Here is a 27,726-nt window from a genome sequence, read left to right as displayed (position 1 = left end):
ATGCTGGCTTGGTTTTTTTCCCCCATTTCTAATTCCCTCAATGTTATATTTTATACTCTCAGATGATAATCAAGTCAGTATGTAAGTCCTACTTTATATATAAAACCTATCAGAATGAATCAAGCCATCTATGAACTAGCACATAGAACCTGAGAACAAATACAAAGTGTAACTTACTGCTTAAATTAACTTAGAACATTTGTTTTAGTACAGAGTAAGCTCAGCTCAAAACAGCATGGTAAACTCTGGAGTTGACTTCATTAGCTTTAGTAAGTGATGAACCCAATTGCTCTTTATGAGGACAAATGTCAGCCACCAACCTATAAATTAAGCACTAAATAATAATTTGACAAAGTTGCTTAAACTATCCTTTTATAAATTTAACTATTTTTGTAAATCCCATATAATTCAATTAAGAATATATTACATATTACTCTGAGTTAGGCATTTACCCTAATTACATCCACATGAATTTTACAGCAATAAAGATACTGCAGAGATGACATTGTTGCTTATCTGAACACTAATGCTGTTTGAACTTAGTGTGTCTTTGTTTCAAGAATCTTGGAAACACTCATGTATCAGTAACTTAACGAGAAACAAACAGGTAAACATTTTAATAAAAGGAGAAGAAAAGAAAAGCACAGACTAGGTCATCAAAATAAGCCATACCCAAACAAATCTCACATTTTGAAATTAGTTCAAGATCCCAGACTTAAAATTAAAATCTGTCCCCATTGGGTTTCTACATTTCAAAAGAATGGTAATGAAAATTCTCTTTTCTGTTTTCAATCTTCTACATCAGGCATTTGTAACTTGAGGTCCATGAATATGCTTAGGGAATGTGTACAGCTTGCAACTTTAGGCAGAATGCTATGAGTATGTATATACATAGGCAATGGATCCACAGTGTTCATCAAATACTCCCAAGGGTACATGGCCATAAATGGGTTAAGAATAACTGCCCTAAATGGGCAGAGCAGCAAGTACAAGTAGTAATTCCATTTAAGTACTATTGTTATTCAAAGAAAATACAATCAGACAAGTTAAATTCATCACAGCCCTGGAAAACTTCAATTATATAATTCACTCAGTCTCATTCGTAAAGCTCACTAGTCTGAGGTTCAGAGTGCATAAAATGCCCTATGTGAAGACTCTAGCCAAGTAGCTGGCACAGAGATTAAGTGCTTGTCAATTAGTAGCTATTATTATTAAAAATAATGTTTCCACAGAGTGCTTCTTATGAACAAAAGTAATACTACCTGTCAAAATCTATAAACATGGAACAGAGCAAACTTAACTGGAACCTATCAGCAACCTTGGATTTAATAAAGTGGGGTGTTCTGACCAACTGAACCATCAGTCACAAAAGTACCAAGGAAAATTTCATTTCCTACTTCTCCTTTGTACTCTATTTCTTCACATATTTAAGTAAGCAAACAAACCAACAAACATTTATTCTCTGGCTCCCTAAAGCCTCAGGATTATTTTCCCTTTAAGTATCATTACACCACTACCCTTTTATAATTTGAAACATCACAGGGTGGGTCCAAGGAAAAGCCAAGTCCTCGGTTTTCTTCCCTAAATTCTATTCCTGATATCAAAGAAGCAATCTCTCCTCAGCCCCACCTTCTACAAGAAAACAGTGGAAAAGTCTGACTGTTCTGCTCTTGTCATTTTGTCTAACTCTTACTAAAACTTCAAAATGCAGTTCAGACGAACTGTGGTAAAAAGCAGGAAAGTCAACACATCTAAGATATCCCATAAACTGGCATCCTACACCCATTTTTAGTTTCTCTTCATCTTATTTTTCTTTTGCAAATTAAAAAAAAATCTCAGAATCTTAAAAAGCATTTTATTTAACCCCATTTTCATACATTAGGAAAGAGACAAGAGTAGGTAACAGCCAAAGGAAGCTCTTAACTATCAAAAATGAAACTTAACTATCACAACTACAAGTGGTAAAACCATCATATATGTAGTCAGAAATTGCCAAGGAGAGCAAAAAATACATACACAGCCAAAGGACTGTTGATAGAATATGAATATAACAAGAGGTTAAGCACTTGTTACATCACTTAGATAAAGCACTTATTGCTTCTAGAACAAAAATTGAAATACTAAAGAAATAAAATTACTCACAAAGCAGAATTCTCTTTAAAAGTCAACTAAACAGTCGGCAAGAGAACACCTGTTCTAAAGCTCTTCTATCTTAAAAAAAAAACTTTTAATATATAAGACGCTGTCAACATCCTATACTTGAACCTATTCATGATGAAAAGGAGAAGAAATTTTAAATGTAAAATTTCAGTTTCTTTAAATGATCCTACAAGATCATCCACTCACACCAAACTCTTAAGATGCATTTTGTGGAGTCTACATAGCTACTGGCAACTTATACTATGCAGAGAAGTTACATACACTGATTCTCTACAGACATTAAATAGTCATATTCTGGACAGTGAGCATACTTCTTTAAATTTCTCTGAATTTCCCAAATCACTACTAACACCATCAAGAAGTCGTCAAAGCAACCAACAAAAATAAAACCTATTTTTAGCTGGTTTCTGCTTCTTTTCTAATAAAAAAAATTCTAACTAAAAATTATGTAAAAGGCAGTAATGATGTATTTATCAATGAAATTACACTGTTAGCCAAATAACAGAACTGATTAAGTTGTTTTTACTTTCAAATCCTTAAGTTAAAAGATAGACTTATTCAAAGCATAGCACTGGCAAAAAAAAAAAAAAGTCAAATGTTCCTTGACTCTACCATGACAGAAAACAAAATTTAGGAGACTGATTAAAACATATGCCATAATTATGTTAAAAAGTAAAAAAAACAGGTTTAAAAAAAAATTTTCTTTTACAAATTTTTCTGCAATGAACTAGCTGATCTAGGGACTATCCTGGTGGTGCAGTGGATAAGAATCCACCTGCCAATGCAGGAGACATGGGTTCCATCCCTGCTCCAACAAGATTCCACATATGGTGGAGCAACTGAGCCCTCTGGACTGAAGCCTGCACGCTCTAGGGCCCATGAGCCACAACGAATGAGTCCCTGTGCCACAACTCTGCAACTAGAGAAGCCACCACAATGAGAAGCAAGGGCACCCAAACTAGAGTAGCCGCCACTCACTGCAACTACAGAAAGCCCTCGTTCAGCAACAAAGACTAAGAGCACCCAAAAATATATAAAGAAGTATGTACATGTCAAAAAAATTCGATCTTAAAAAAAAAATCCAAAGACACTACTACATATAGGTCTTCTGACTGGAGTTAACTGGTTGAGATAGGTACACGTACTTCATTCTTAACATACTCCTTATAGATGAAGCAGCCAAAATGATTTTGACACTAAAAAAAAATCCAACAGAAGCTAGTGGATTAGGAAAAATGCTTCTGGTATGAGAATAATGTTAAGTATTTCTTAACCAGTGTGCTGAAATAATCACTGCCTGCTTCACCTCCTAGCTAAGGAAAATTGAAATCTTTCTTCAAATCTCCAGGGGAAAAAAAAGAGCTTTGATGCTTTCCATCTACTTTTTCCACTGCTCAGACTCCACTTGGGTTGCATTTTGTTTTTGTTTGTAGTATTTGAAGTTCAAATGAGTCAGTCATTGCCCTTAATTTCTGCTAATAAAGATAAATCAGGACCATTTCTCCCAAATCAGCCAAACAACATGGAAAGTAGTCAAAGAAAAAGCTTCAAATTTAATCACTGATTGACATATTTCTTATTCTCCTCACTCCCAAACCAAAAACTTACAACTTAAAGATTATAAAAGCATTTAGTAATAAAGCTACCAACAGGTAATCATGTGTCAACCTATACAAATCTAAAATCTTGTTCATTCTGAGAGAACCAAACTTTTGTCAAGAACACATTTTCATTACCCAATTCAGCAGCACCCATACAGCAGATTTTAAAAGTTCCTATAAAGAGTAAGAACATGACAAACCAAAACAAGGAACATCTGGGGTGCACCTGTAAATATTCCCTTGTATACTATTGTTTCAAATTAGCATATAAAGTGTACACTATAATACACGTGTATTATATAATGCACTATATCGTACCTGGCATATAATAAGGGGCCATAAATGTTAGCTATTAGGGTAACACTGGAAACATAAAAAGCACTCATCCATTAAAAGTTTAACTTAATAAAAAAAAAAAAACCTTTGATTTTAAAGTTTAGAACACGGTTTTAAAGCAAACGGGCTTGTGTCTGGGTGATTAAACTCTAAGAATTTCCTTCTTTTCTCTAGTTCCCAATTTTTCTCTAATTACTTTAATGACTCTAATAAACTTGATTAAAGACAAGAAGAAATTGCTTAAGTCAGATTCTAAAAATCTGCTTGCTGGTTGCCTTTGTGACCTTTCATAATAAAATACCACCTCTTCTCACCTTAAGTACTTTTCACTAATGCTTTTCCAAAGGTTTTCCCAAGCTACTAGGTTATTTTACTTAAGAGACAGCCTAGAATATAAATACAGTGGCCCAGGTACTGGCACACTCCATGCCATAAAAATATAAAAGTGATTTCTGGGATTGATTCTGTTGAGGTCATTAACCTAGAACCCTCAAAATAAAGGATGGTTTGACACTCTACTTAAGAATTACTATCCCTGTCATTTATTAACCATTCTTCTTTCTTCTTCCCTCCTGAACAATCGTTCTCACTCCCTTTGCTTCTCCAAATCAAATGTTAATAATTCCCTTACTGGTTTATTCTCTATAAGGCCTTCCCGAACCGTACCAGCCAACCACAACCCCACAACTTCTTTTAAAATCTTGTGGCTCCAATCCATTTCACACATCTGGAACTTGCCGTTATCTACTGGTATTTTAACATATATAATATCTATTTTTTTGTATTCCATTATAAATTCTTTGAGGGTAAGGGTTATATTCCTAAATTTAACCATGACTGGAAAGCCTTATACAATGATGTACCCTGCTCTTACAGTTCACCAAATTCTTTTACATATACATATCCCCGATAGGAATAAACACTGTTGTCCTATTTTACAAAAGGGGAAATAAATTCAGAGTCTAAGTCATTTGTCATGGTTCTATTCAATTAATCCTCATTACAGTACTATATACATGTAGCAAATTTAAGAAACTCCCTGAACAGAAGACAAACCTCCATAAAATGGAAAATCCGTGTACTTTACTGTTGCCAGGACAACTTCTAAATTAGAGACCTCAAGTTCAACTCTGTCCAACTATGCAAAACCAACTTTGTCCTTCGAGCCCTTGATAAAAAACTGCCAGCATAGCAAACAGGACACTATTAAAACACTATCTTCAACTTCTTAAAGTATATAAAATTTTAATAAAATACTACGGCTTCTGTTTAGAACAGAAAGGGACATTTCGGCGTCAAACCACAGTATTACAAAACTTGAAGTCAGAATGCATTTTGCAAGAGCCATGTGACACACACATGACAGTCAGCTAAACCCATGGGTGGAACTTTTAGGGGAAATATTTAGCAGTAATTGACCAAAACAGCAAATAAACTCAACATTTAGGTCAAAGACTGATCTCTGCTTTAAAAAATCACCATCTCCCCCCACAAAGCCTTCTGACACCGAGGAGGAATACCAATTAAATCTCCTTCAGTTATTCACTAATTTCAAAACGCAAACTGTAGAAGGATGTTTTTAAGGGCCATTAAGGAGAACCCAACAAAGTCTTCCTAAGGAAAGAAACACCGGTTCCCAGGAAAGGTGACAGGTGTGTCACTTCTGCTGTGGTGACTTCTTGAGGAAGCAACAAAAAGAAATGCATTAACTTTTCATGACACGTCACGGAACCTCATTCCCTATCTGCAAGCGTTCTAGTAGGTAATTCAAAACCTACAGATCTATCATAGGGCCCATTCGTTTTTCTTGCAACTTTACGGCAAAGCCCTGCTTTTATTTGGTAATATCACAAAGATTTCCCTAGGTTTAGTGCTAGTATTTTGTTTTGTTTTTCCCTTGACCTACACACGGCAAGGGACTTCGGTGTCCTCTAAAAAAAAATTCTCACGAACGCCCAGGTTTTTCAGGAAGGCAACGGGCCCGATGAGTTCGTAAAGAACTCCAGGAAATAACTAAAAAACAGAACTAAAAATTTTAAATCGCTTCTCGCCATCTATTCATTCCCCTTAATCCCACGCAGCCCTGAAAAGCATCCATATTACCTGCAACCTGGAGAGGAGGGTGGAAAAGATAGCCAACAAGCTCAAGATTTACAAGTAAAGCTGGTTTCCACCCCGACGGTTCTGACAGCTCCGCAAGGCGCGGGCGCAGGGTCTGACAATGCCCTCTAAGAGAGTTGTCTCACCTCATCCCCACCCCTTAAAAAACTGGCCCTCCTTGAAAAGTCACTGCCTCTAAGAGAAGCTACCCCTTCCCACGGCCCCACCACCGACTCCCAGACGCCCCAACCCTCTTCGCGGACTACCCCTACACACTGGCCTGGCACTCAAGCCAGTACTACGAGCAAACCGGGTCCAGGCCCAGGCGGCTCACCCCTCCGGCCCGACCCCTCCCCTCGACCGCCCCTCCTCCGTCAGACAATGGGGCCCGACTCCCGGCCGCCAACCTCTCCTGCCCCATCACCCTCACCTCACCGAGGCCCAGGCCCCTTCCTCCGCCCTCCTCGCCCCCTCCAAGTCTTCCCAAGGTGGCCCACGGACCCAGCCGACCGGTGCTCTCCTGCACTCACTATTCGGGATTCATGCTGGACATGTCACTGCAGCTGCCGCCGCCGCCACCGCCGCCCTTGCTGCTGCAGCCGCCGCCCTGACTCTCCGCGCCACGGGTAGTCGAAGGAGAGGAATGAGATAGGCTGTTCCGGAAGAGCAAACGTCTTTACCCCACTCCGTCCCCTTAGAACACAATCAGCAGCCGCCACCACTGAGCTATCGCTTCCACCCAAAATGGCCGCCGGCGAACCAGGAAATAGGAAAGCCTTAGACCGAGGGGCCTTTACACAGCCCAAAGGGCGGCCGCACCGCGTGGCATGCCGGGAAAGAGAGTTGCGAGCGCTGCTGCGGACGCTGGGGAACTACGGTGCAGCGCCAAGACCTGGACTCAATTTCCCGCCAAGCCCCGCGCTTCTGGCGCACGCGTACTTAAGGGGTTGTCGCTCGCCCCATTTCCCCCCCTCTCCCCCCCCCCCGCTCCGCCCCTCCCTGCTCCCCTCCCGCTGACTCGCTGGCTAGGACTTCGCTCGGACTCCCCCTAGCGGATTGGCTAAGGCCGAGCGGCCCTGGTGATGTCATCAGTGAGACGTGGCAGCCGGGCGAGTCGGCGCCCCACGGGAGAGGGGGAGGAGAGGGACAGAGGGCGGTGCCGGCAGCTGGTGGAAGAAGAGGGTAGGGACCCGGGACCCTGCGGGCTGGGGAGAGAGGGGTCGGAGCCCGAGGGACCGCATGAGAGCCTAGGCGGAGGGAAGGGAACTAGGGGTCTCGGCTCCTGTGTGCCTTTTGCCGGTCTGACCTGCTTCAGGCTTGAGCTTCCCGGCTGGTCCCAGGATGTCCGCTCTAAAGATGGAAGAAGACTCGAGGGGCCTCTGCGGAAAACTTTGGGTCTCTGGAAAACACGAAGCCTTTCGTTTCCGTTCTCTTCCTCACTCACCCAACACCACTGGGTCTGGTCATCGACCAGTGTTGGCACGATCATTTTATTTTTTGATTTCTTACTATTCCCTTTCCAGCCCTGCTCTGATCACCTCAGCCTGGATATTGCAGCAGTCTCCGAGTGGACTATCTGCCTCTGCCTCTACTCTGCCCCAAGCCATTTGCACTCACATCCAGATTTATCTTCCTGAAACATTTCCATCTCCAACCCCACACCTTTCAGTGCCTCCGCATTGCGTGGACAAGACACAACCCTGAGCCAAACAAAAATTAGTAATCTTCCTGCCCTGGTTCCAGCCTTAGGGTTGAAATGTACTTATTTTTAGTTGCTATTTAATTCTGAGCCATTCTACAAAAGTAATAAGCGATAGTGCAGATCGTTACTGTATAATACCTGGAAACTCCAGAAGTAACATGAACACATTTTTTAAAAACCATATTAACAGCTCTTTTTAATCAGCTCAGGAATTTAAATCTCCACTGAACTTTTAACATTTTATCTTGAGTTACTTAATTACAAAGGGCATGGTATAATACACTGGTCAAAGTTTATCTACCAACTTGTTCTTAGAACCAAGAAAATTATCTCCAAAGACTGATTGCAAGATCACTTTAAATTCCCATAACATCAAAATATGGAAGGAAAGCAGTTTTTGTTTCTACCTATTTACCCACTGTACCCCTTTAGCACACAAATACAACACATGTGCTTTAGTTGACCACCTCATCAAACTGTACACTAGAATTCCTTTTTATCATGTTGGCTTCTGAAATGAATGTGATCAACACAGCAGGAAAATACCCTGAATGGATCAATGATAGTCATCAAAAAGTGTATTTTATTCTAGACTCTCATCTCTTCCTGCTTATTGTGATTGCACAGAAGAAAAACTCAGAAAACCTCTAAAGAATTCATCTTGAGCCAACAATAAAAAATTTAACCTGTTCCTCTCCTTGGAGGTATACCCATAATATTGTTGTTGTTACTTAGTCTCTAAGTCATGTCTGGCTCTTTGTGACCCTGTGGAACCCACCAAGCTCCTCTGTCCATGGGATTTCACAGGCAAGAATACTGGAGTGGGTTGCCATTTCCTCCTCCAGGGGATCTTCCCAAACCAAGAATCAAACCTGGATCTTCTGCACTGTAGACAGGTTCTTTACCAACAGAGCTGCAAGGGAAACCCATACTACACCTTGTATCTCATTTACATTGACTTCTTTCCCCCAAAAGTGTCAGTTTTGCTGATTCAAACCTTAATATATTTTATTTTAATATTTGATTGGTCGATTTTTGGCTGCATCGGATCTTATCTGCGGCATGCAGGCTTCTCTAGCTGTGAGACGTAGGCTTCAGAGCATGTGCACTCAGTAGTTGCAGCACTGGGCTTAGTTGCCCTGTGGCACATGGGATCTTAGTTCCCTGTCTGGGTATTGAACCCATGTCCCCTGCATTGCAAGGCTGATTCTTAGCCACTGGACCACGAGGGGAGTCCCAATATATTTTATTTGAGCTGTTTTTTTTATTTTTGATTTGAGCTGTTTAAGAGTAGCTACTTTTATAGTTCAGACTAATAACTCAATAATTCATTAAACTAGCATCAGCCCTGTTGGTAGCCCTATTGTTAACTCTCCTAGGGCTGTATGTCCATTTGCTATTTGGCTCGTTCTTTTCTTTCTTCCTTTTTTCCTTCCTTCCTTTCTTTTCCTTTTCTTCCCTTTTTCTTTTATTAAATATTTATGACCTGCCATGTAATAAATATGCTTGGAACCATAGGGAATACAAAAGTGAATGATTACAGTTCTCTGTCTGTGAGATAACGACCTATTGAGAGAAAGATGTGTATACAAACAAGGCTTGGAGGGGGAAATGCAAAAATAAATTTAAATGATACAATCAATGTGTATAGGGACAGAAATCAGATCAGTGACTGCCAGGAACTGGGAATGGGAGAAGGGAATTTTTCACAAGGAGACACGAGGGAACTTTGGGGTTTGATGGAAAGACTCTATTGCTTCATTGTGGTGATGGTTAGTTACTCAACTATATATGCCTTGTCAAAACTCATAAAACTATACACCTAAAAGGGGTAAATTTGATAGTGTATAAATTATACCCGGATTACGAACCTGACCTTCAAAAATAATATGGGATGGAAGTACAGAGGAGGGAAATAATTTCAACTCAAACTATTGGGAATGCTTTCCTGAAGGAGGTGATATTTGAATTAAGTCTTGAAAAAGAATAAAATTTTAATCATTGGCAGAGATGAGGGAGAGGGAGCGATTTATACCAGAATGACAAAAGAAAGTGAGCACAAGCCTAGGAATGTGAAGACACCCATGTGTTTAGGGAATGGTAGTCACAGGTTCCATGGGAGATGAGGTGGGCGATATTTAGATTAAAGTGAGATGGTGGGGAGCTCCAAATACCTGCTAAAGAGTTTCAACCTTCTTCACTAGGCAGTGGAGAACCAAGAAAGTTTCCAAGAAGGAAAGTAAGGAGACTACATCAGTATTCTAAAGGGAGCATTCTGGAGTTCCATGGAGACTGGAGGTAGGGAGATTAGTTAAAAGGTAGATTCGTTTAGGCAAGAGATGTTGTGTTCTTTACAACAGAAACAGACTCAGACATAGAGAACAGACTTGTGGTTGCCAACAGGGGTAGGGAGTGGGGGGGGGGATGAATTTTGGGATTTGGGATTAGCAGATGCAAACTATTATATACAGAATAGTCCTACCATATAGCACAGGGAACTGTATTCACTACCCTGATAAACCACCATGGAAAAAAATATGAAATATATATACATATATATATATATATATCTCTGAATCATTGTATATCTGAATTTTGCTCTACAGCAGAAATTAACACAGCATTGTAAATCAACTACATTTCAATAAAATAAATTTTTAAAAGAGAGAGATGGTATGAACGGAAGGGAGGGGCAATTCCAGAGAGGAGAAGATAGAATCTGAAGGTGTGAAGGGAAGTGAGGGGCTTAAAGTGGTCCAGAGATATCCAGTTTAACTGACAACTTGGGAACAAGGTCCCAGCCAAGTCAGAGAACAGGGGAAGAGGGGCTTGGAGTAGTGTAGAGAAGGAGGAAGACAGGCAGTGCTATGTGATTTGAGGTCAGAGTTAAAGTTGCCCTGGTGTGGAAGTACTAGAACTACCAGAAATTGTCCCCCTTCTGAAAAGCACACACACACACACAGCAGATGGTAAAGAATCTGCCGGCAATGCAGGAGACACAGGTTCGAGCCCTGGATCAGGAAGATTCCCTGCAGAAGGGACTGGCTACCCACTCCAGTATCCTTGTTTGATGGGCAGCAGACCACCAAACAGTGACTATGACCTTTTTGGTGTAAGTTTGGCTTTGGAAAGCCAACAAAGGTCCGTCTAGTCAAGGCTATGGTTTTTCCAGTGGTCATGTATGGATGTGAGAGTTGGACGGTGAAGAAAGCTGAGCACCAAAGAATTGATGCTTTTGAACTGTGGTGTTGGAGAAGACTCTTGAGAGTCCCTTGGACTGCAAGGAGATCCAACCAGTCCATCCTAAAGGAGATCAGTCCTGGGTGTTCATTGGAAGGACTGTTGAAGCTGAAACTCCAATACTTTGGCCACCTCATGTGAAGAGTTGACTCATTGGAAAAGACCCTAATGCTGGGTAGGATTGAGGGCAGAAGGAGAAGGGGACAGCAGAGGATGAGATGGTTCAATAGCATCACTGACTCGATGGACATGGGTTTGGGTAAACTCCGGGAGTTGGTGATGGACAGGAAGGCCTGGCGTGCTGTGATTCATGGGGTCGCAAAGAGTCGGACACAACCGAGCGACTGAACTGAACTGAACTGAAGCTTTTATTCAGTCCAACCACTGAGCAGGTCATCACTGGCTGTTGTGGAAAATCCACTTTTTGTTACATGTCACAATCCAATCAAGAAATGCTTGTTATTGTGTAGAATAAAAGAAGATGACACTTCAAAATGATGATTTTTTTTTTTAATTTGCGGTCAGTTCATAAGGCATCTACTTAATGAGTTTTTTCACCTTTCCAATTTGCTTCAAATGCCGAATGGCCGTGGAATGTTCGAACTTGAGTTCATCGGCAACTTCTCCTGTAGTTGTAAGAGTATCAGCTTCAGTGATTACTCTCAATTGGTTGTTGTCACTTTCCAATGGCCAGCTACTTTGCTTCTCATCTTCAGGACTCTTGTCTCCTTTGCAAAACTTCTTGAACCATCGCTGCACTGAATGTTCATTAGCAGTTCCTGGGCCAAATGTGTTGTTGATGTTGCGAGTTATCTCCACTGCTTTATGACCCATTTTGAACTCAAATAAAAAAAATCATTCGTATTTGTTTTTTGTCTAGCATTTCCACAGTGTAAAAAAATATATACAATAAACAGAAAGTAATACATCATTAGCAAAACACATAAAGTGAAAAATGCGTGTTAAAATGATGTAACCGCATTTATTTAAGAATGTATCCCAATATCAAATAGCTAATTTCAACAATGCAAAAATCACAATTACTTTTGCACCAAACTAATAACTTCTTATTCTCTTATTGGAATTCTATATATTCCTAGGACCCAACTATAACCACACCCCTTCCTGGCAGCCTTTCCTCTCCACATCAACCTAAAGGGGGATAACCTTTGCCCTCTTGTTTACCTCAGCTCCTTTTTTTAGTGCTTTCATAATGCCTCACACAAAGCTGTCCAACTCAGAAGCCATGATCCACATGTGGTTATTTAAAATAATTAAAAGTAAGTTGAAACTTTCTCCTTAATCGAGTATCTAAGACTCTGTTGCTCTCAATGCAGGAGGACCCAGGTTCAATCTCTGCTCGGGGAACTAAATCCCACATGCCACAAGTAAGAGTTTGCATGCCACAAGTACAGATCCTGTACGTGCCAACAAAGATCAAGGATCATGCCGCTAAGACCCAGCACAGCCAAATAAATAAATAAATATACTTTTCAAAAAAGTAAGTTAGGACTTCCCTGGTGGCACTGTGGTGTGTTGTGCTTAGTCATGCCCAACCCCATGGACTGTAGCCTGCCAGGCTCCTCTGTCCATGGCGATTTTCCAGGCAAGAATACTGGAGTGGGTTGCCATTTCCTTCTCCAGGGGATCTTCCCAACCCAGGGATTGAACCCAGATCTCCCGCATTGCAGGCGGATTCTTTACCATCTTAGCCACAAAAGGAAGCCCAAGAATACTGGAGTGGGTAGCCTATCCCTTCTCCAGGGGAACTTCCCAGCCTAGGAATCAAACCACGGTCTCCTGCCTGGAAGGCAGATTCTTTTCCAGCTGAGCTACCCAGGTGGCACAGTGGATGAGAATTTGCCTGCCAATACAGGGGACATGGGTTCAATCCCTGGTCCAGGAAGATTGCACATGCCACAGAGCAACTAAGCCTGTGCATCACAACTACTGAGCCCATGCTGTAGAGCCCATGAGCAGCAACTACTGAGTCCTCTAGCCTAGAGTCCGTGCTTGGCAAGGGAAGTCACTGCAATGAGAAGCACCTCCTAGAAGCAACTAGAGAAAGCCTGCACACAGCAATGAAGACCCAGTGCAACTAAAAATAAAATATTTAATTTAATTTAAAAAAATTAAGTAAGTTAAAAATTCAGTTCAGTTGCCCTATCTACATTTCAGATGCTCAACAGCTGCATGTGACTAATGTCTACTTTATTAGACAATGTACATTGTAGAACATTTCCATCCTCATGGAAAGTTCTATTGCATAGCAATACATATCATTAGTTATAATATTTTATGTATATGTTTTGTTTTTCCAGCTAGACTATAAGCTCCATGAGAGGAGGGACCACACCTTGTCAAACTCTGTATCCCTTCCCACCAGCACATAGCATAGTACTTTATATCTAATAAATATCCAACATACTCACTGATTGGGTCCTCAGGAAAGCATTGCCTTATTAGTAAGTGCTGCTGTGGCTGTTTAGTTGTTCAGTCTTGTTTGACTCTCTGCAACCCCATGAACCGTAGCCCTCCAGGCTCCTCTGTCCATGGGACTTCCCAGACAAGAATGCTGGAGCAGGTTGCTATTTTCTTTTCTAAGGGATCTTCCTGACCCTGGGATAGAACCTGTGTCTCCTGCTTGGCAGGCAGATTCTTTACTACTGAGCCATCAGGGAAGCCCTTAGAATCATCTAGGATAACTTAAATCTTTTTTGCTTTTTTCTTCAGCTGAAAATAAAGTTCAGTCCATCTTCCCAGAAAGAGGTACAGTGCCCTGAAGCGTAACAGATAAGAAACTCCTATCTACCCAGGCATGGTAGGCAGGAAGAAAGGGCAAAGGAAGAGATTGGCTACAGGGTACTATGGCTGCCATGGATATCAAACTCCAGGCCTTTGACCCTCTCAAAAGAACTCTCTCTGAATGCCTAGTTCCTTGACTTCTACCTCCTGTGAAATTGTCTCCAATTTGCAATATTTCTGTGCTGCCAAGGCCGCCACAGTGTTCAGCAATCTGTAGGGCAAGCCAGAGGTGTGTTGAATAAAATCAGATTGAAAGTTCCCTAAATAGTTCTCAGAACAATACCAGATATGAAAAGTGCAGGATGACAAAGGGCTCTCAGCTAGTCAACCTGGACCTCCAATAGAGCATACCTCCAACAGCCTGACCTTCCCCAGTTCTCAGGTACCGACCTGATCTCAATCAGGCTGGCTTCTGGACTCAGTTACTAAAACCAGAAAAGTGTTAGTGTTAGTCACTCATGTCCAACTCTTTGGGACCCCATGGACTGTAGTCCACCAGGCTCCTCTGTCCATGGAATTCTTCAGGCAAGAATATCAGAGTGGGTAGCCATTCCCTTCTCCAGGGAATCTTCCTGATCCAAGGATCGAACCTGGGTCTCCTGCATTGCAGGTAGATTCTTCACCATCTGAGCCACCAGGGAAGCCTCAATCTATCCTGGAAATCCATTAACAAATTAAGAGCTGAACTACACTTGATTATATTCAGTCTAGTATTTTCTTCTCTAACAGCTTCTATTGTTTTCTAATTGTTTTAAGCATAAAACTTGTACCCTTGAGAGCTGAGACCTCATTGCCATCACTGTCCTCCACATTTTTTGAGGTGATTAAATGAAGGCAATGTTTGTGAAAGTGCCTGCCATGAAGGAGACCTCAAAAATGTCAACTCCCTCTGAAGTTTCCCTCTCTAGCATCTAGCCCAGAGGTACACCTCCTTTCCCCATTCCTCTAAGTCATACCCATTCTAATGATGCAATTTAAAGTCCCCTTTCTCTCCAGGAAGTCCCTCTTGACCATCCAGTGGGAAATGATCTCTCTCTCCTCTGAGCTTCCACTACCAACAGCACTGAGCCCCTCACGAGTCTGTTGGCCTGGGTATTTTGTTAGTTTCCCTTCCATGTGTGCTTCTTGAGGATTGTAAAACTTCTTTGTGTCTCCAGGGCTTAGCCTGTAACAGATTTTCTATAAATACCTAGTGTTTGACTTGTTTGTAAAATCAATAAATATATTTTAACAAATGGTCAATTATACTGAACACAGGTATTGCTCATCTTTCTCCATAAAAGAATGTATACAGGACAAAGGTCTTTAACGTGTCCTTCAAAAAATATTCATGTCTCTCAAAGCACTTTCCACAGTGTCTAAGATGTTTTAAAGTGAAAGTCACTCAATCGTGTCCAACTCTTTGCAACACCATGGACTACAGTCCATGGAATTCTCCAGGCAAGAATACTGGAGTGGGTAGCCTTTCCCTTCTCCAGGGGATCTTCCCAACCGAGGGATCAAACCCAGGTCTCCCACATTGCAGGTGGATTCTTCACAAAGCTGAGCCACAGGGAAGCCCAAGATGGTTTAATTGCTGAGTAAATGTACAGTGAGTGAAGTTTCTAGATATATAGAAAAGCAAGTCATGGTCTTCTGGTCACTTACTCTCTAATATGTATATGACAGTGTCGGGCTTTTATCAACTACAACACTGGTTGACAAATCTCAATGATGGCTCATCTTATGGAACATGTCCCAGTGCTGCTGCCATGGCACCACCTATGGGCATAGCAGCATAACCTTCTGCACAGGATTAGTCGAGTTTCAGCTGAAACTCGACTCTTGTAGAGCAAAAAATATCTTTTTAGGTTCATTAGCCAGTGCCCCATAAATTAGACATATAAAAGATTAACAAGGGAAAAACAAACAGAAGTTTGTTAACATGTTTATTGTACATACACATGGGCGTACTCAGAGATGGTAATTCAGAGCTGAGTAACTCACACAGAGTTAGCATTTTAATAAATGAATAATAAACTTTTAGAGAAGTTTCAAGAGGAAGGGAAAGGACTTTGAGTGGCAAATTGTGGAAAGGTATATATATGGGGGTATATATATGGGGTGTATATATACATATATATAAAGGTGTGTATATATATATATATATATATATATAAAATGCAAGAAAAGTGCTAATTAACAATGTTTGTTGTTTAGATTCCCCTGGTGCCATGTCTGGGCTGATAAGGGTCTAGAATTGTCTCTGATGATTAACTTCTATCATTCCAGGTAGAGAGGAGAGAGTGATACAGCTTTACAAATTTATGTTCTGCTTTTAGGCAACTATGAGAGGGTAAAGAAGTTTGTTTTTTTTTAATCTACTTCTTTCCTATTGCCTTCAGCTCAGAATAATCTTTATGCCAAGTGGCATATTTTGGGATGCCATATTCTATTCCCAGTCATTCTTCAATTAGCCAAGCCACATGACATTATTATGTGCAAGGAACTCATTTTTATACTCACTTTTCAAACAATGGCACCCTGAGTGGACAACTTCTGTTTCATCTAATGGCAATATTGCATAAGTAGCTGAGCAAATAAAAATGATAATCTAGCAGATAAGCAGCTGTTAAGACACTATGAGGTCACCATCAGCACTTCAGGCGAAGTCCTGTGTGATTGCGTGATGGTGTCTGGAATCAGGTTAGAGAGGAAGGGTAGAGAAAGTGGAGTAACCTTTTCTGGGTCACTTTGCCACAGGACTCTTAGCCAGGAAGTTTCACCAGTAAGAGCTGCCTTTGCCCATGAAATCCCTCTTGGCCTCTCATCTATTCTTTGATCCACTCATTTATTCAACAATTGCATGTTAAGCACCTATTTTTTAAACTTTTATTTTATATTAGGGTATTATTGTTGTTCAGTTGCTAAGTTGTGTCCAACTCTTTGTGACTCCATGGACTGTACCAGGCCTCCCTGTCCCACACTATTTCTCAGAGTGTGTCCAAGTTCATGTCTATCAAGTTGGTGATGCTATCCAACCATCTCATTCTCTGCCGCCCTCTTCTCCTTTTGCCTTCAATCTTTCCCAGCATCAGAGTCTTTACCAATGACTCAGCTCACATCAGGTGGCCAAAGTATTGGAGTTTCAGCATCAGCATCAGTCCTTCCAATGAATATTCAGGGTTGATTTCCTTTAGGATTGACTGGTTTGATCTCCTTGCTGTCCAAGGGGCTCTCAGGAGTCTTCTCCATCAGCTATATTGGGGTATAGCCAAGTAATAAACAATGTTGTGATAGTTTCAGGTGAACAGCGAAGGGACTCAGCCATACAAATACATGTATCCATCCTCCCCCCAACCCCCGTCCCATCCAGGCTGCCACATAACATTGAGCAGAGTTCCATGTGCTATATAGTAGGTCCTTGTTGGTTATCCATTTTAAATATAGCAGTGTGTACTTACATATCTATTCTGCTCTGACACAGAGATAAACCAAAGAACAAAACTGACCACGTCTATGCCCTTATAAAGAATGTCAATTCTTATGAGCAATCCATAAATCAACAACTGTATTTCCTCAAAGCTAAGGCATCATTGATTTCCATCATGGATTTAATAGCAGATTTTCAAGGAAAAAAAAAAGTGCTAAATATGTACATTGATTGGATGTTAGCATCAAAAATACCTCCCTGCAAACGTCACCAAGGCAACGAGTTGCTATGACAAAACTCAGTTTATTTCTTACTAAAGTAAAGAAGGACACTATCTAGACAGACTTTTTAGCATCTCAAAGAGGAGTAAGGGTAAATTGGGCTATCTATTGAGCTTTAAAAGTCTAGTTCAAGGTGAGTCTTTTACTGAGGGGTGAGGGAAGTCATGGTTAGCACTGGATAAGGATCACGATAAAATAGTCTGGACTGGTAGATACAGGAATTGAGGCAATAGGACTTTCCTGGTGGTCCAGTGGTAAAGAGTCCACCTGTCAATGCAGGGGACAGGGGTTCAATCCCTGGTCTAGGAAGATTCCATGTGCCGTGGAGCAACTGAGCCCCTGTACCACAACTACTGAACCCACGCTCTGGTGCCTGAGAACAAAACTTACTGAGTCCAAGTACCTAGAGCCCATGCTCCACAACAAGAGAAGCAATAGGAACTGGCACACTGCAACTAGAGAGTAGCCTCTGCTCACTGCAACTAGAGAAAACCCATGTGAAGCAACAAAGACCCAGCACAGCCAAAAATAACTAACTAAGTAAAGACATTGAGGCAATGGACTCCAAGAGTCTTGGAGTATAAATTATCATTTGAGGCTTTATTTCAAAGAGCTGATGATGGGTCTTTCAAAAAGGCCCTGGAATCAACAACAAAGTCATTTGTAATTTTTATCTTCTTGGTCAAAAGTTTCCTAGAATAGTAAAATTATGTTGATGACAGCAGTAGAATAGTAAAGTCATGTTAATGTATAGAGTAAACTATGTAGATGGGCTTTTAAACATGTGAAAAATATGCATCTTCAGAGAAATAAAGTGGTTACAAAAATAATTATTAATTAATTATATAATTATAATTGCAAAACATGCTGGACAAACATAGGGTGCTAGGGGAACATGTAACTGAGGCACCTCACTTACTCTGCAGAGGTCAGAAAAAGCATCTTTGAAGAACTTGTGTTTGAACTGATGCAAAGTGATGAGTTGGCTAGAGGAAGAAATGGAGAGGCAGGGGTGGGAAGCTAAGATAGCACATGCAAAGGTCCAGTGGCAGGAAGGAACATGGTATATTTAAGGACTTGTTGAGAGATCAGCAGGGCTGGAGCACAAGGTTAAGAGGACATTGGCACATAGTAAGCTAACTGGCTGGGGGGTGGGGTGGGGAGGAGATTGTCAGAGTGATTTCTTTTTTCTTAAAGAAAAAACACTTTATGCCCTTAGATCCAAAGACAGCATCCACAGAACCTCAGTCTAACATTCTCAAAGCTTTAAAAGGGGTAATGAATGTGCCTTCATGCAAGCTTACTAGAACATCAGATTAAAATTGTTGCCCAACAATAGCAAAACCAGTTCTAGAACATCCTCCTACATGAACTCAAACTTGTGATCAAACAGGTTGTCTTGATACTGGTCTGGAGATCGGGCCATGCCCAGGAAGGCAGATAAATTTAAATTAAGGAAGAAGAGTAATTCCCAAGTGCTTGATTTGTAAATGAGCTAAAATCAACATTTTTTTTTAAGAATCCAGGATTAAGACCTTTACAGTGGTTTTTGTTTTATATCCAATTATCCATTAATTCAGTATTAAAAATACTTTGATAATGTCTGCTAGATAACCAGTTGCTCTGCTAGATCTTGAGTAAAACCTGCTTCCTGTTTTTAAAGATTCTAAGCAATTGAGGATGAGAATAATGGCAATGCTAGAACTACATGGTCAAATGACATTCTCCATTTGGGGGCCTCTTTGTTCCAGTTCTCTATGTCTGTATAACAAGCTACCTCCAAACAATTTATTATTATCTTTTGTGGTCTTGTGGGTTGACTGAGTTCAGATCAGCACTTCTTGCTTGGTGTCTCTGAGTCAGTTGCTGCTGTAGGTCAACTGGGACCACAGTCATCTGAGGACTCAGCTAGGTTAGACAACTCAGATGGCTCATTAACCTGGCTGGCGGTTGATATTGAACTTTGGTCAGGAGCACAGCTGAGGCTGCCATCTGGAGTACCTACATGGGACTTTTCCACATGGTCTGGGCTTCTCACAAAATGAAGGCTGAGTTATGAGAGGAAGCAGCCCAGGAACAGCGTTCCAAGAGACAGGAGCAGAACTGTTGGGCCAGGAAAGGATATTGGGTGAAACTTCCCCAGCATTACTTCTGCCATGTTCTATTGGTCAGAGAAGTAACAGGGCCTTCCTAGATTCTAGGAGATGGAGAAACAGGTTCCATTTCTTTTTTCTGTTTTTGTTTTTTTTTTTAAACTTGTTATTTTATATTGGAGTATAGCTGATGAACAATGTTGTGACAGTTTCAGGTGGACAGCAAAGGGACTCAGCCATATATATACATGTAACCATTCTCCTCCAAGCTCCCCTTCCATCCAGGCTGCCCCATAACATTGAACAGAGTTCCCTGTGCTATATAGTAGGACCTTGTTGGTTATCCATTTTAAATATAGCAGTGTGGACATGAGACTCCATCTTTCGATGAGGGAGGGACAAAGTCACACTGCACAAGAGCAAGGGGGTGGGGTGGGAGATATCACTGCAGCAATCTTTGGAAAGTCAATCTACCATATGGGAATAGTGGTGATATTCCGACAGAAGCTCACGCCAAGCCTTATAAGAAGGAGGAGAGGGTGCAAAAGAATGGCATGCATTGCTCTTGCCTCTGAGGTGGTTGTTGACAATGCTAAACCCTTGAGAGAATGAATTAAGATACTTCCAAAACCACATACCTGTCAGTACAGAGAAACACACAGGCAGCTCCCAGTTCATAACAGAAAAACTCTTCTGAAAAGTAGAAACTCTTTGTAAAAATCCCAACTGGGAGCCTGCTTTAGACTATTTAAAGGGGGAAAAGTATAATCAGTTATATATCAATACCAAATTCCTGATCAATCTTCCAAAGTGAAAGTGAGTGTTAGTTTCTCAGTCATGTCCAACTCTTTGCAACCCCATGGACTGTAGCCCACCAGGCTCTTCTGTCCATGGGATTCTCCAGGCAAGAATACTGGAGTGGGTAGCCTTTCCCTTCTCCAGGGGATCCATCTTTAAGTCAACCTAAAACACTGCTGGGACTCCCTGATGGCCCAAAGCCTAAGAATCCGAGCTTCCACTGCAAGGAGCGTGAGTTAAATGCCTGGTTGGGGAACTAAGATCCTGCATGCTGTACAGTGCAGCCAAAACACCACAGAAACAAAAAAACCACTGTAATATATCTATATATAAATGACAATCAATCATCTTAGGATGTAAAATGCTTAAAACATTTCTTCTTGGTCATCAATTAATATGAATGTTTATAAGCAGCTGCTTGTGTTAAGAACTGTGAATAATTTAAGAGTCTATCCTACTTGCAAGTGAACAAGTTAGTCTGCCACAGTTTCGTGGAGGCTGACCAGAAACAAATCTCCTGGGTTAGTGACAACGGCCAGTTTATCACTCAGAGCAAGAGCAGTAGCCAGAGAACTATCATTTTCTTACATCAGTTCTCTGACTCCAGTTCCTACAGGTGACATAGCAAGGGCCAGGTGACGCCTGAACATGCAGTGAATTACATTCCAGGAGAGGAGCCTCAAGCTTTAGGAAACTCCAGTTTTGGATAATGGACAGCAAGCAAACCCATTGCCCAAGCTTTGCCCCAGAGGAAGATATTGTCTTTATTATACTGCATAGCAAACAAAACCTCTTTTCCTATCTCCAGCTTCCTAGGCTACACTATGCTTGCAAATATAGTGTGGGACAAAAGCCTGTTGGTGCCTTTGCTCACAAGACATGAAGAAATATGAGCAACCCATGGAGAATTATCTCCTTGCATTTTGCGGGCCATCAAACGCTATTTCCTAGATCAATCACTAAATCATGTGCCCCTTTCGTTGACATTTGGTATTTTCAAAATACCTATATGGAGTTCTGATGTTCTAGCACTTGCCTTAGAATATGACCAGAGACTTTCCCTGAATATCACTTTATTATTCAATTTCAAAAGAGAAATAGAATTGACAAGGTACATTTTTTTTTCAGTTACCAACACACTGAAAGCTGAGGCCATGAAAGGGGATGGTGACATCATCTAAACAACTACATCTAAACATCTAAACATTCCTGAATTTACTCATTCATTTATTCAATAAATAATTACTGAGGCTATGAGGGTTTGGGAACTAGAAAAGATAATGTTCCCTGCTGTCATGGAGCTTATGTTCTAGTGGAAGAGGCAGATATTAAACAAATAATTACACCATTAATTGTTTATTAGAACTGTGGTAAGTGCTCTCAGAGAGAGAAAACTGATCTTGCCTGGGGAGCTGGGGAAGGTTTATAGCAGAGCGGCAGCTTAAAAGATGAGTGGTACTTAATCAGGCAACGAAGACTGAGAGGAATGAGAAGAGAGAGGGCTGAGGACAATCCCTGAAGGTAAAACCTGGAAGAGCACCATTATTTAAGGAAAAACAGAGGAAGAGAATGGAGAAGGGAATGGCAATCTACTCCAGCATTCTTGCCTGCAGATTCCCATGAACAGAGGAGCCTGGTGGGCTACAGTCCATGGAATCGCAAAGAGTTGGACACAACTGAATGATTAAACTATCACCAGAGGAAGAGAAGCCCACAAAGAAGATTAAAAAGGAGGAGTTAAAAGAGGTTGGAGGAAAATTAATATCTTAAAAAAATTGTCCAAAACTTTGGAAGTAAGGTGAAGAGGGTGACTGTGTGTTCTTTCTCTATTTTTGATATTTTTAATATCACCCCCACCCCAGCCATGCCAGGCAGCATGTGGGATCTTAGTTCCCCAATCACGGATCAAACCTGTACCCCCTGAAATGGAAGCTTGAAGTCTTAAACATGGGACCACCAGGGAAGTCCTCACATGTTCTTTCCATGTTATGGTGAAGCACTATTTAACAGATCCACTCAAGAATTATTCAATTTTTGAGGAGATTGTACTCCTATGTTTGGCTTTGCTCTTTATTATTAATTAAGGAATAACTGAGACTCTGTTAAGTTACTTGCTAACATGTTGATTTATCTCTGGTAGAGATTTGAATAATTTCTTTCCAGTAGAAATGATACACTGGTAAACTGGCTGAGGGAAGAGGGATTGGCTTACAAAGTTCTTGAATATTTAACAACCAGCTGATATGACCCAGCTTCAGCACAACACCTGGCAATCTCAAAAGTGATGGTTTATTACCTTGTAGGGCATTGACATTAACCAATTTTGTCTTTAACCTAGCAATGTTATTCTAAAATTCTTTTTTTAAAAAAGGATCATATAGACTCTGCTTTCTTAAAATACTGTTTGTGCCAACTCTACCACCTTACTGGTTTCCTCATTAATTAATGAATTGATTCCTTTTTGATATATTTTCATTTTAGATCTGTGTAAGTCATGTTTTTAACCTTTTTTGAAAATTACATTTTGATCCTAAGAGTGTAGCTTCCTAGAAGCCAAGATAATCGTTTATATTCACAAATAATGGTGTGTCACAATGGAAACCACTTCACACCCACCAGGATGGCTAGATGAAAAAGTCAGATAATAACAAGCATTGACAGGATGTCAAGAAATCAGAACTCTCATACAGTGTTGGTGGGAATGTAAAATGGTGTGGTTGCTTTGGAAAACAGCATGGAAGTTCTTCAAATGATTAAACATACAGTTACTATATGACCCAAATATTCTACTCCTAGATATATACCTGAGAGAGATGAAAACATATGTCCACGCAAAAACTTGTACTGTACACACATGTTTAGAATAGCATTAATCATAATAGCCAAAAGGTGTACATAACTCAAATGCCCATCAATTCATGAATGCATAAACAAATGTGATATATCCATACAATGGAATATTATTCATTGATAAAAAGAAATGAAGTGCTAATACATGCTGTAACTTCGATGAATCTTGCAACCAACCATGCTAAGTGAAGGAAGCCAATCACAAGAGCCCTTATATTATGTGATTCCTTTCATATGAAAGTTCAGAACTGGGAAAAGTAAAGAGATAGTAAGTAGATTAATGACTGCCTAGAGATGGGGGTGGAAGATCGAGAAAAAGGGGAGTGAGAGCTGAAGGGTATTAGGTTTCCTTGTCAGGTGATGAAAACCTGACTTTCATCATACATATTTGTATATATTTGTGAGTATACTAAAAATCCCCTGGAGCAGGGCATGGGAACCCACTTCAGTATTCTTGCCTGGAGAATCCCATGGGCAGAGAAGCCTAGTGGGCTACAGTCCACAGGGTCACAATGAGCTGGACACAACTGAAGTGACTTAGCATGCATGCGCATACTAAAAACCACTGAATCATACACTTTAAATGGATGAATTATATCTCATTTTTTTTTTTTTTTAAGAAGAGAAGAATGGTCTGGTTCATAGTGTTTAATGCTCAAAGGAATCAAACAGAGAAAGAACAGCGAAGTGGGAGGTTCAGAGAGAGATGACTTTTTTGGGAAGTTTGGCTGTGAAGGGGAGAGTCTATGATGGAGGAAATATTTTTTTAAGATTGAAGAGGAGGGCTTCCCTTGTGGCTCAGGGTAAAGAAACCCTCCTGCCAATGCGGAAGACATGGGGTTGATCCCTGATCCAGGAAGAGCCCACATGCCGCAGAGCAACGAAGTTCATGCAACACAACTATTGAGTCTTTGCTCTAGAGCTCAGGAGATGCAACTACTAAGCCCACTCACTCTAGAGCCTGTGTTGTGCTACAAGAGAAGCCACCACAATGAGAAGCCCATGCACCTCAACTACAGAGTAGCTCCTGCTTGCTGCAACTAAAGAAAAGCCTGTGCAGCAATGAAGACCCAGCATAGTAAAAAATACATAAATAAAATTTTTATAAAAAAGATTGAAGAGGAGAAACTATGTTTAAAGATGTCAGTAGAGGGGAAAAACTGGAAAGGGGTTTATTGATAGAAGAGGTCCTGGAAATGGCAGGATTAGGAAAACCCAGGGTACAGGTGAAGGGCACAGTCTTGGGGAACATCTCTTTTGGTGGAGTGGTAGGGATGGAGAGAGGCAGGTAGATGTCTAAGTTGAGTCATAGGAAGGTGAGGAAGTTCTATGATGGCTTCTAGGTTGCTATAAAGCAGATTGGACCATATACTCCCAAAAAATTGCTCTCAAAGCACTGTTGATTTGTTGTTGATTTGTTTAGATTTCACCGACATTTTCATGGTGAGATGGAGCAAAACAACAAAAAGTTCCCATTAGACATGTCTGTTCTCGCTCCCAAACCATTTCTACCTCACTGACTACTCCTAATCTCCCTCCACAATCTGTCCCCTGCCCTGCTCTCCATCCCCTCTATTATCCCCATCAATAAACAGCATCTTCCACTAGTAAGACAAAACCCCAAAACTGGTTAGATGGTCCTTGGGGTGGATCTTCAGCCAGCTTGTCTCATCTAGGTTATACCTTTTTGAGACTAAAAGCTAAGAACTGTTCCCCAAAAATGAGCAGCTTGCCAACATCTCTAGGGGCATCACTGGACTCCCATAGTCCGTTCTTGACCACCCTCCCTCCCAGATTCCCAGGGCTCCCTGCATTCCTGAAAGCTGGCCATTCACCTCTGCTTGACCATGTCTTGGAAATGGAGTCCTTAAGTAAATCTGTTCTCTGGAATGACAAATAACTCAAGATCCCTTCCATATCACTGCTTTACCTATATTTGAGAACTGTCATCATAACTCTTTTGGTTTTCTGATTTTTCTAAGTAGTTTTATTGTCTTCAGTTACTCTTTTTTTAAAATATTTATTTATTTATTTGCCTGTGTCAGGTCTGAGTCGCAGCACGTGGTCTTTCTACTACATGCGAGATCTTTCATTGAGGTTCACAGACTCATTAATTGTAGTGCATGGGCTTAGTTGCTCCAAGGCATGTGGGATTGTTGTTCTTCAACCAGGGATGGAACCCAGGTCCTCTGCATTGCAAGGTAGATTCTTAACCACTGGACCACCAGGGAAGTGTCTTCAGCTATTTCTTAATGTGATATTGTTTCACGATTTTCATCAGCCTCCACACTCTTCACTGGATATAAGACCAATTTTCAGAGGCTTTTTAAAATGTGATACCCCCAGTGAGATTCTACTTCACACCCATCCAACTGGGAAATCTGACAGTACTAAGTGTGGCAAATTGCTATTGGGTAAATCAGTTGAAGGATATATCCATTCAATGGAATACTACACAAGAGTAAAAGTCAATGAACCCGAGTTACATGTATTGATACAGATAAATCTCACAAATGTAATGTTGAGCAAAGTGGCAGAAGGACACATATGGTAAGATTTCATTTATGTTAAAATATAAATACATGGAAAGTATCTTTATATATGTAGTTTAATTTTTTATATAAATATAAAAATATGTGTGAATAACAAATACCAAATTTGGCATAGTGAGGCCCTCTGGAAACAGGAAGAAGATGAAATGAGAACTACATACAAGAGGTTTCAACTGTTGGCACAGTTTTACTTAAGTGGGGGATACATAGATGTTTCTGGTATTGATTGTAATGTAAAAATAAACAAAAGTGTATCTAAGATCGGCAATATGTATTGAAAGCCTCAAAACTGTTTATACTCTTTATCTGCTCATGCCTCTTATAAGGAATTTTCCTAGGGAAACAATAAAAATGTACACAAATATATAAATGGATGGTTTTGGTAGCTTTATTTATAACAGAAAAAATTACAATCTAAAAGTTCAACTCTGATGGTTTAGTCCAAGATTATGTTCCATCCATATGATAGATGGATACAATGTAGCCACTAAAATATTTGTGTTAGTGGAGTATTTGGTGGCCTGGGAAAGCGCTGACCACTTATAGTTTTTTGAAGAAGGATGTCACAGGGACTTCCCTGGTGATTGAGTGTCTAAGACTCTGTGCCCCCAATGGAGGGGGCCTGGGTTCGATTCCTGGTCAGGGAACTAGATCCCACATGCTGCAGCTAAGACCCAGTGCAGCCAAATAAGATAAATTAAAAACGGATGCCACATAGTAATACATACTATATGATTTCAGTTAAAAAAATGAAGATATATGGGCATGAAGAATGCATTAATTCTGATATATTCCTACAATGCTATACAAAATAACAACTAAATGAATTAGGCCTCATGTATCAGCTACATAGAGCTCAAAACTATAAAGCTGAGCAAAAAGTTTACAAAAATGATGTATAACATATGCTGCCACTTATAAAAGGATTAAAAGCATACAAAATGGTATCACATCTTGACTGTGGACAGGTACTGTTTGTAAAACACTTAGAATAGTTCCTGGCACATAATAAGTACTTGCAGTGGGTTGTATTTCCAAGATGGCCACAACAAGATTTCTCATCTTATATTGTGACATTTACATTCTTCCCATCAAGAAATGGGAGTGTCTATGTTTTCTCTTCTTGAATCTGGATAGGCAGAAATAATACCATGTGCTTCCAAACACAGGTCAAAAGAAGTGATACAACTTCTACTTGGTTCTCTTGGAATCCAGCCACCATGCTGTGAAGAAGCCCGGGCTACACAAAGAGGCTGCACGTAGGTGTTCCTGATGATGGCCTTAGATGAGGTCTTAGCCAACAGTCAGCATCAGCCACCAGATCTGTAAGTGAGAAAGCCTTCAAGATGACTCCAGTCCCAGCTGCCATCTGACTGCAACCTTATGAGAGAACTGCCCCGCAGAGTCCAGTCAACCCTCAGACCAGTGAGAGACAATAATACAATTATTGTTGTTACTTTACTCCAGTAAGTTTTGGGGTGACTTGTAATGCAGCAACAGATAACTATAAGGTGTATATAGGTGCTTATTAAAATAAATAAGATATAAAATTATAAAAACAGAGACAGAAAGTATCTCTGCCTTTCTGATAACCTGCCAATGTATTAATGATAATAAATACATCTCGGAAGGAAAGGAAGAAGATTTAGACTGCAGAGAAATTAATGTTAATCTTTTAAATACAAACAAAAAAAATACCTTGAAGAAAGATAAAATTATCATTTGTTAATTATAGGTTTGAAAGTTTTTGGTTTTTTTTTTTAAAGATTTATTTATTTACTTTTTTTTTTTTTTTT

At 40.5% G+C, this 27,726-nt stretch overlaps 1 protein-coding gene and 1 long non-coding RNA gene across 6 annotated transcripts in view; one reads left to right on the top strand and one right to left on the bottom strand.

The window, feature by feature from the left end:
• Positions 1-6,943, bottom strand: part of RAB1A (RAB1A, member RAS oncogene family) — a 32,152-nt gene extending 25,209 nt beyond the window's left edge. For all 5 annotated transcript variants that reach the window (XR_014081731.1, XM_081588313.1, XM_081588314.1 and 2 more), the window contains exon 1: positions 6,728-6,943. Coding sequence is in view for 4 of the 5 variants with exons in the window: in XM_081588313.1 (XP_081444439.1) it covers positions 6,728-6,750 (23 nt within the window). In the remaining variant the exon portion in view is untranslated. The remainder of the gene's footprint in view (positions 1-6,727) is intronic.
• Positions 6,944-7,290: 347 nt separating this feature from the next.
• On the top strand, positions 7,291-8,612 carry LOC145544931 (uncharacterized). Its single transcript, XR_014081732.1, has 2 exons — positions 7,291-7,379; positions 7,721-8,612. It is a non-coding gene; the product is annotated as an uncharacterized LOC145544931 (long non-coding RNA).
• The last annotated feature ends 19,114 nt before the right edge of the window (positions 8,613-27,726 follow it).

This window comes from Giraffa tippelskirchi, chromosome 4 (assembly GCF_054371585.1).
Source record: "Giraffa tippelskirchi isolate mGirTip1 chromosome 4, T2T-mGirTip1v1.2.pri, whole genome shotgun sequence".
NCBI lineage: Eukaryota > Metazoa > Chordata > Mammalia > Artiodactyla > Giraffidae > Giraffa > Giraffa tippelskirchi.
Note: the sequence above shows the minus strand (reverse complement) of the source record. Positions and strands in the feature narration are given on the sequence as shown.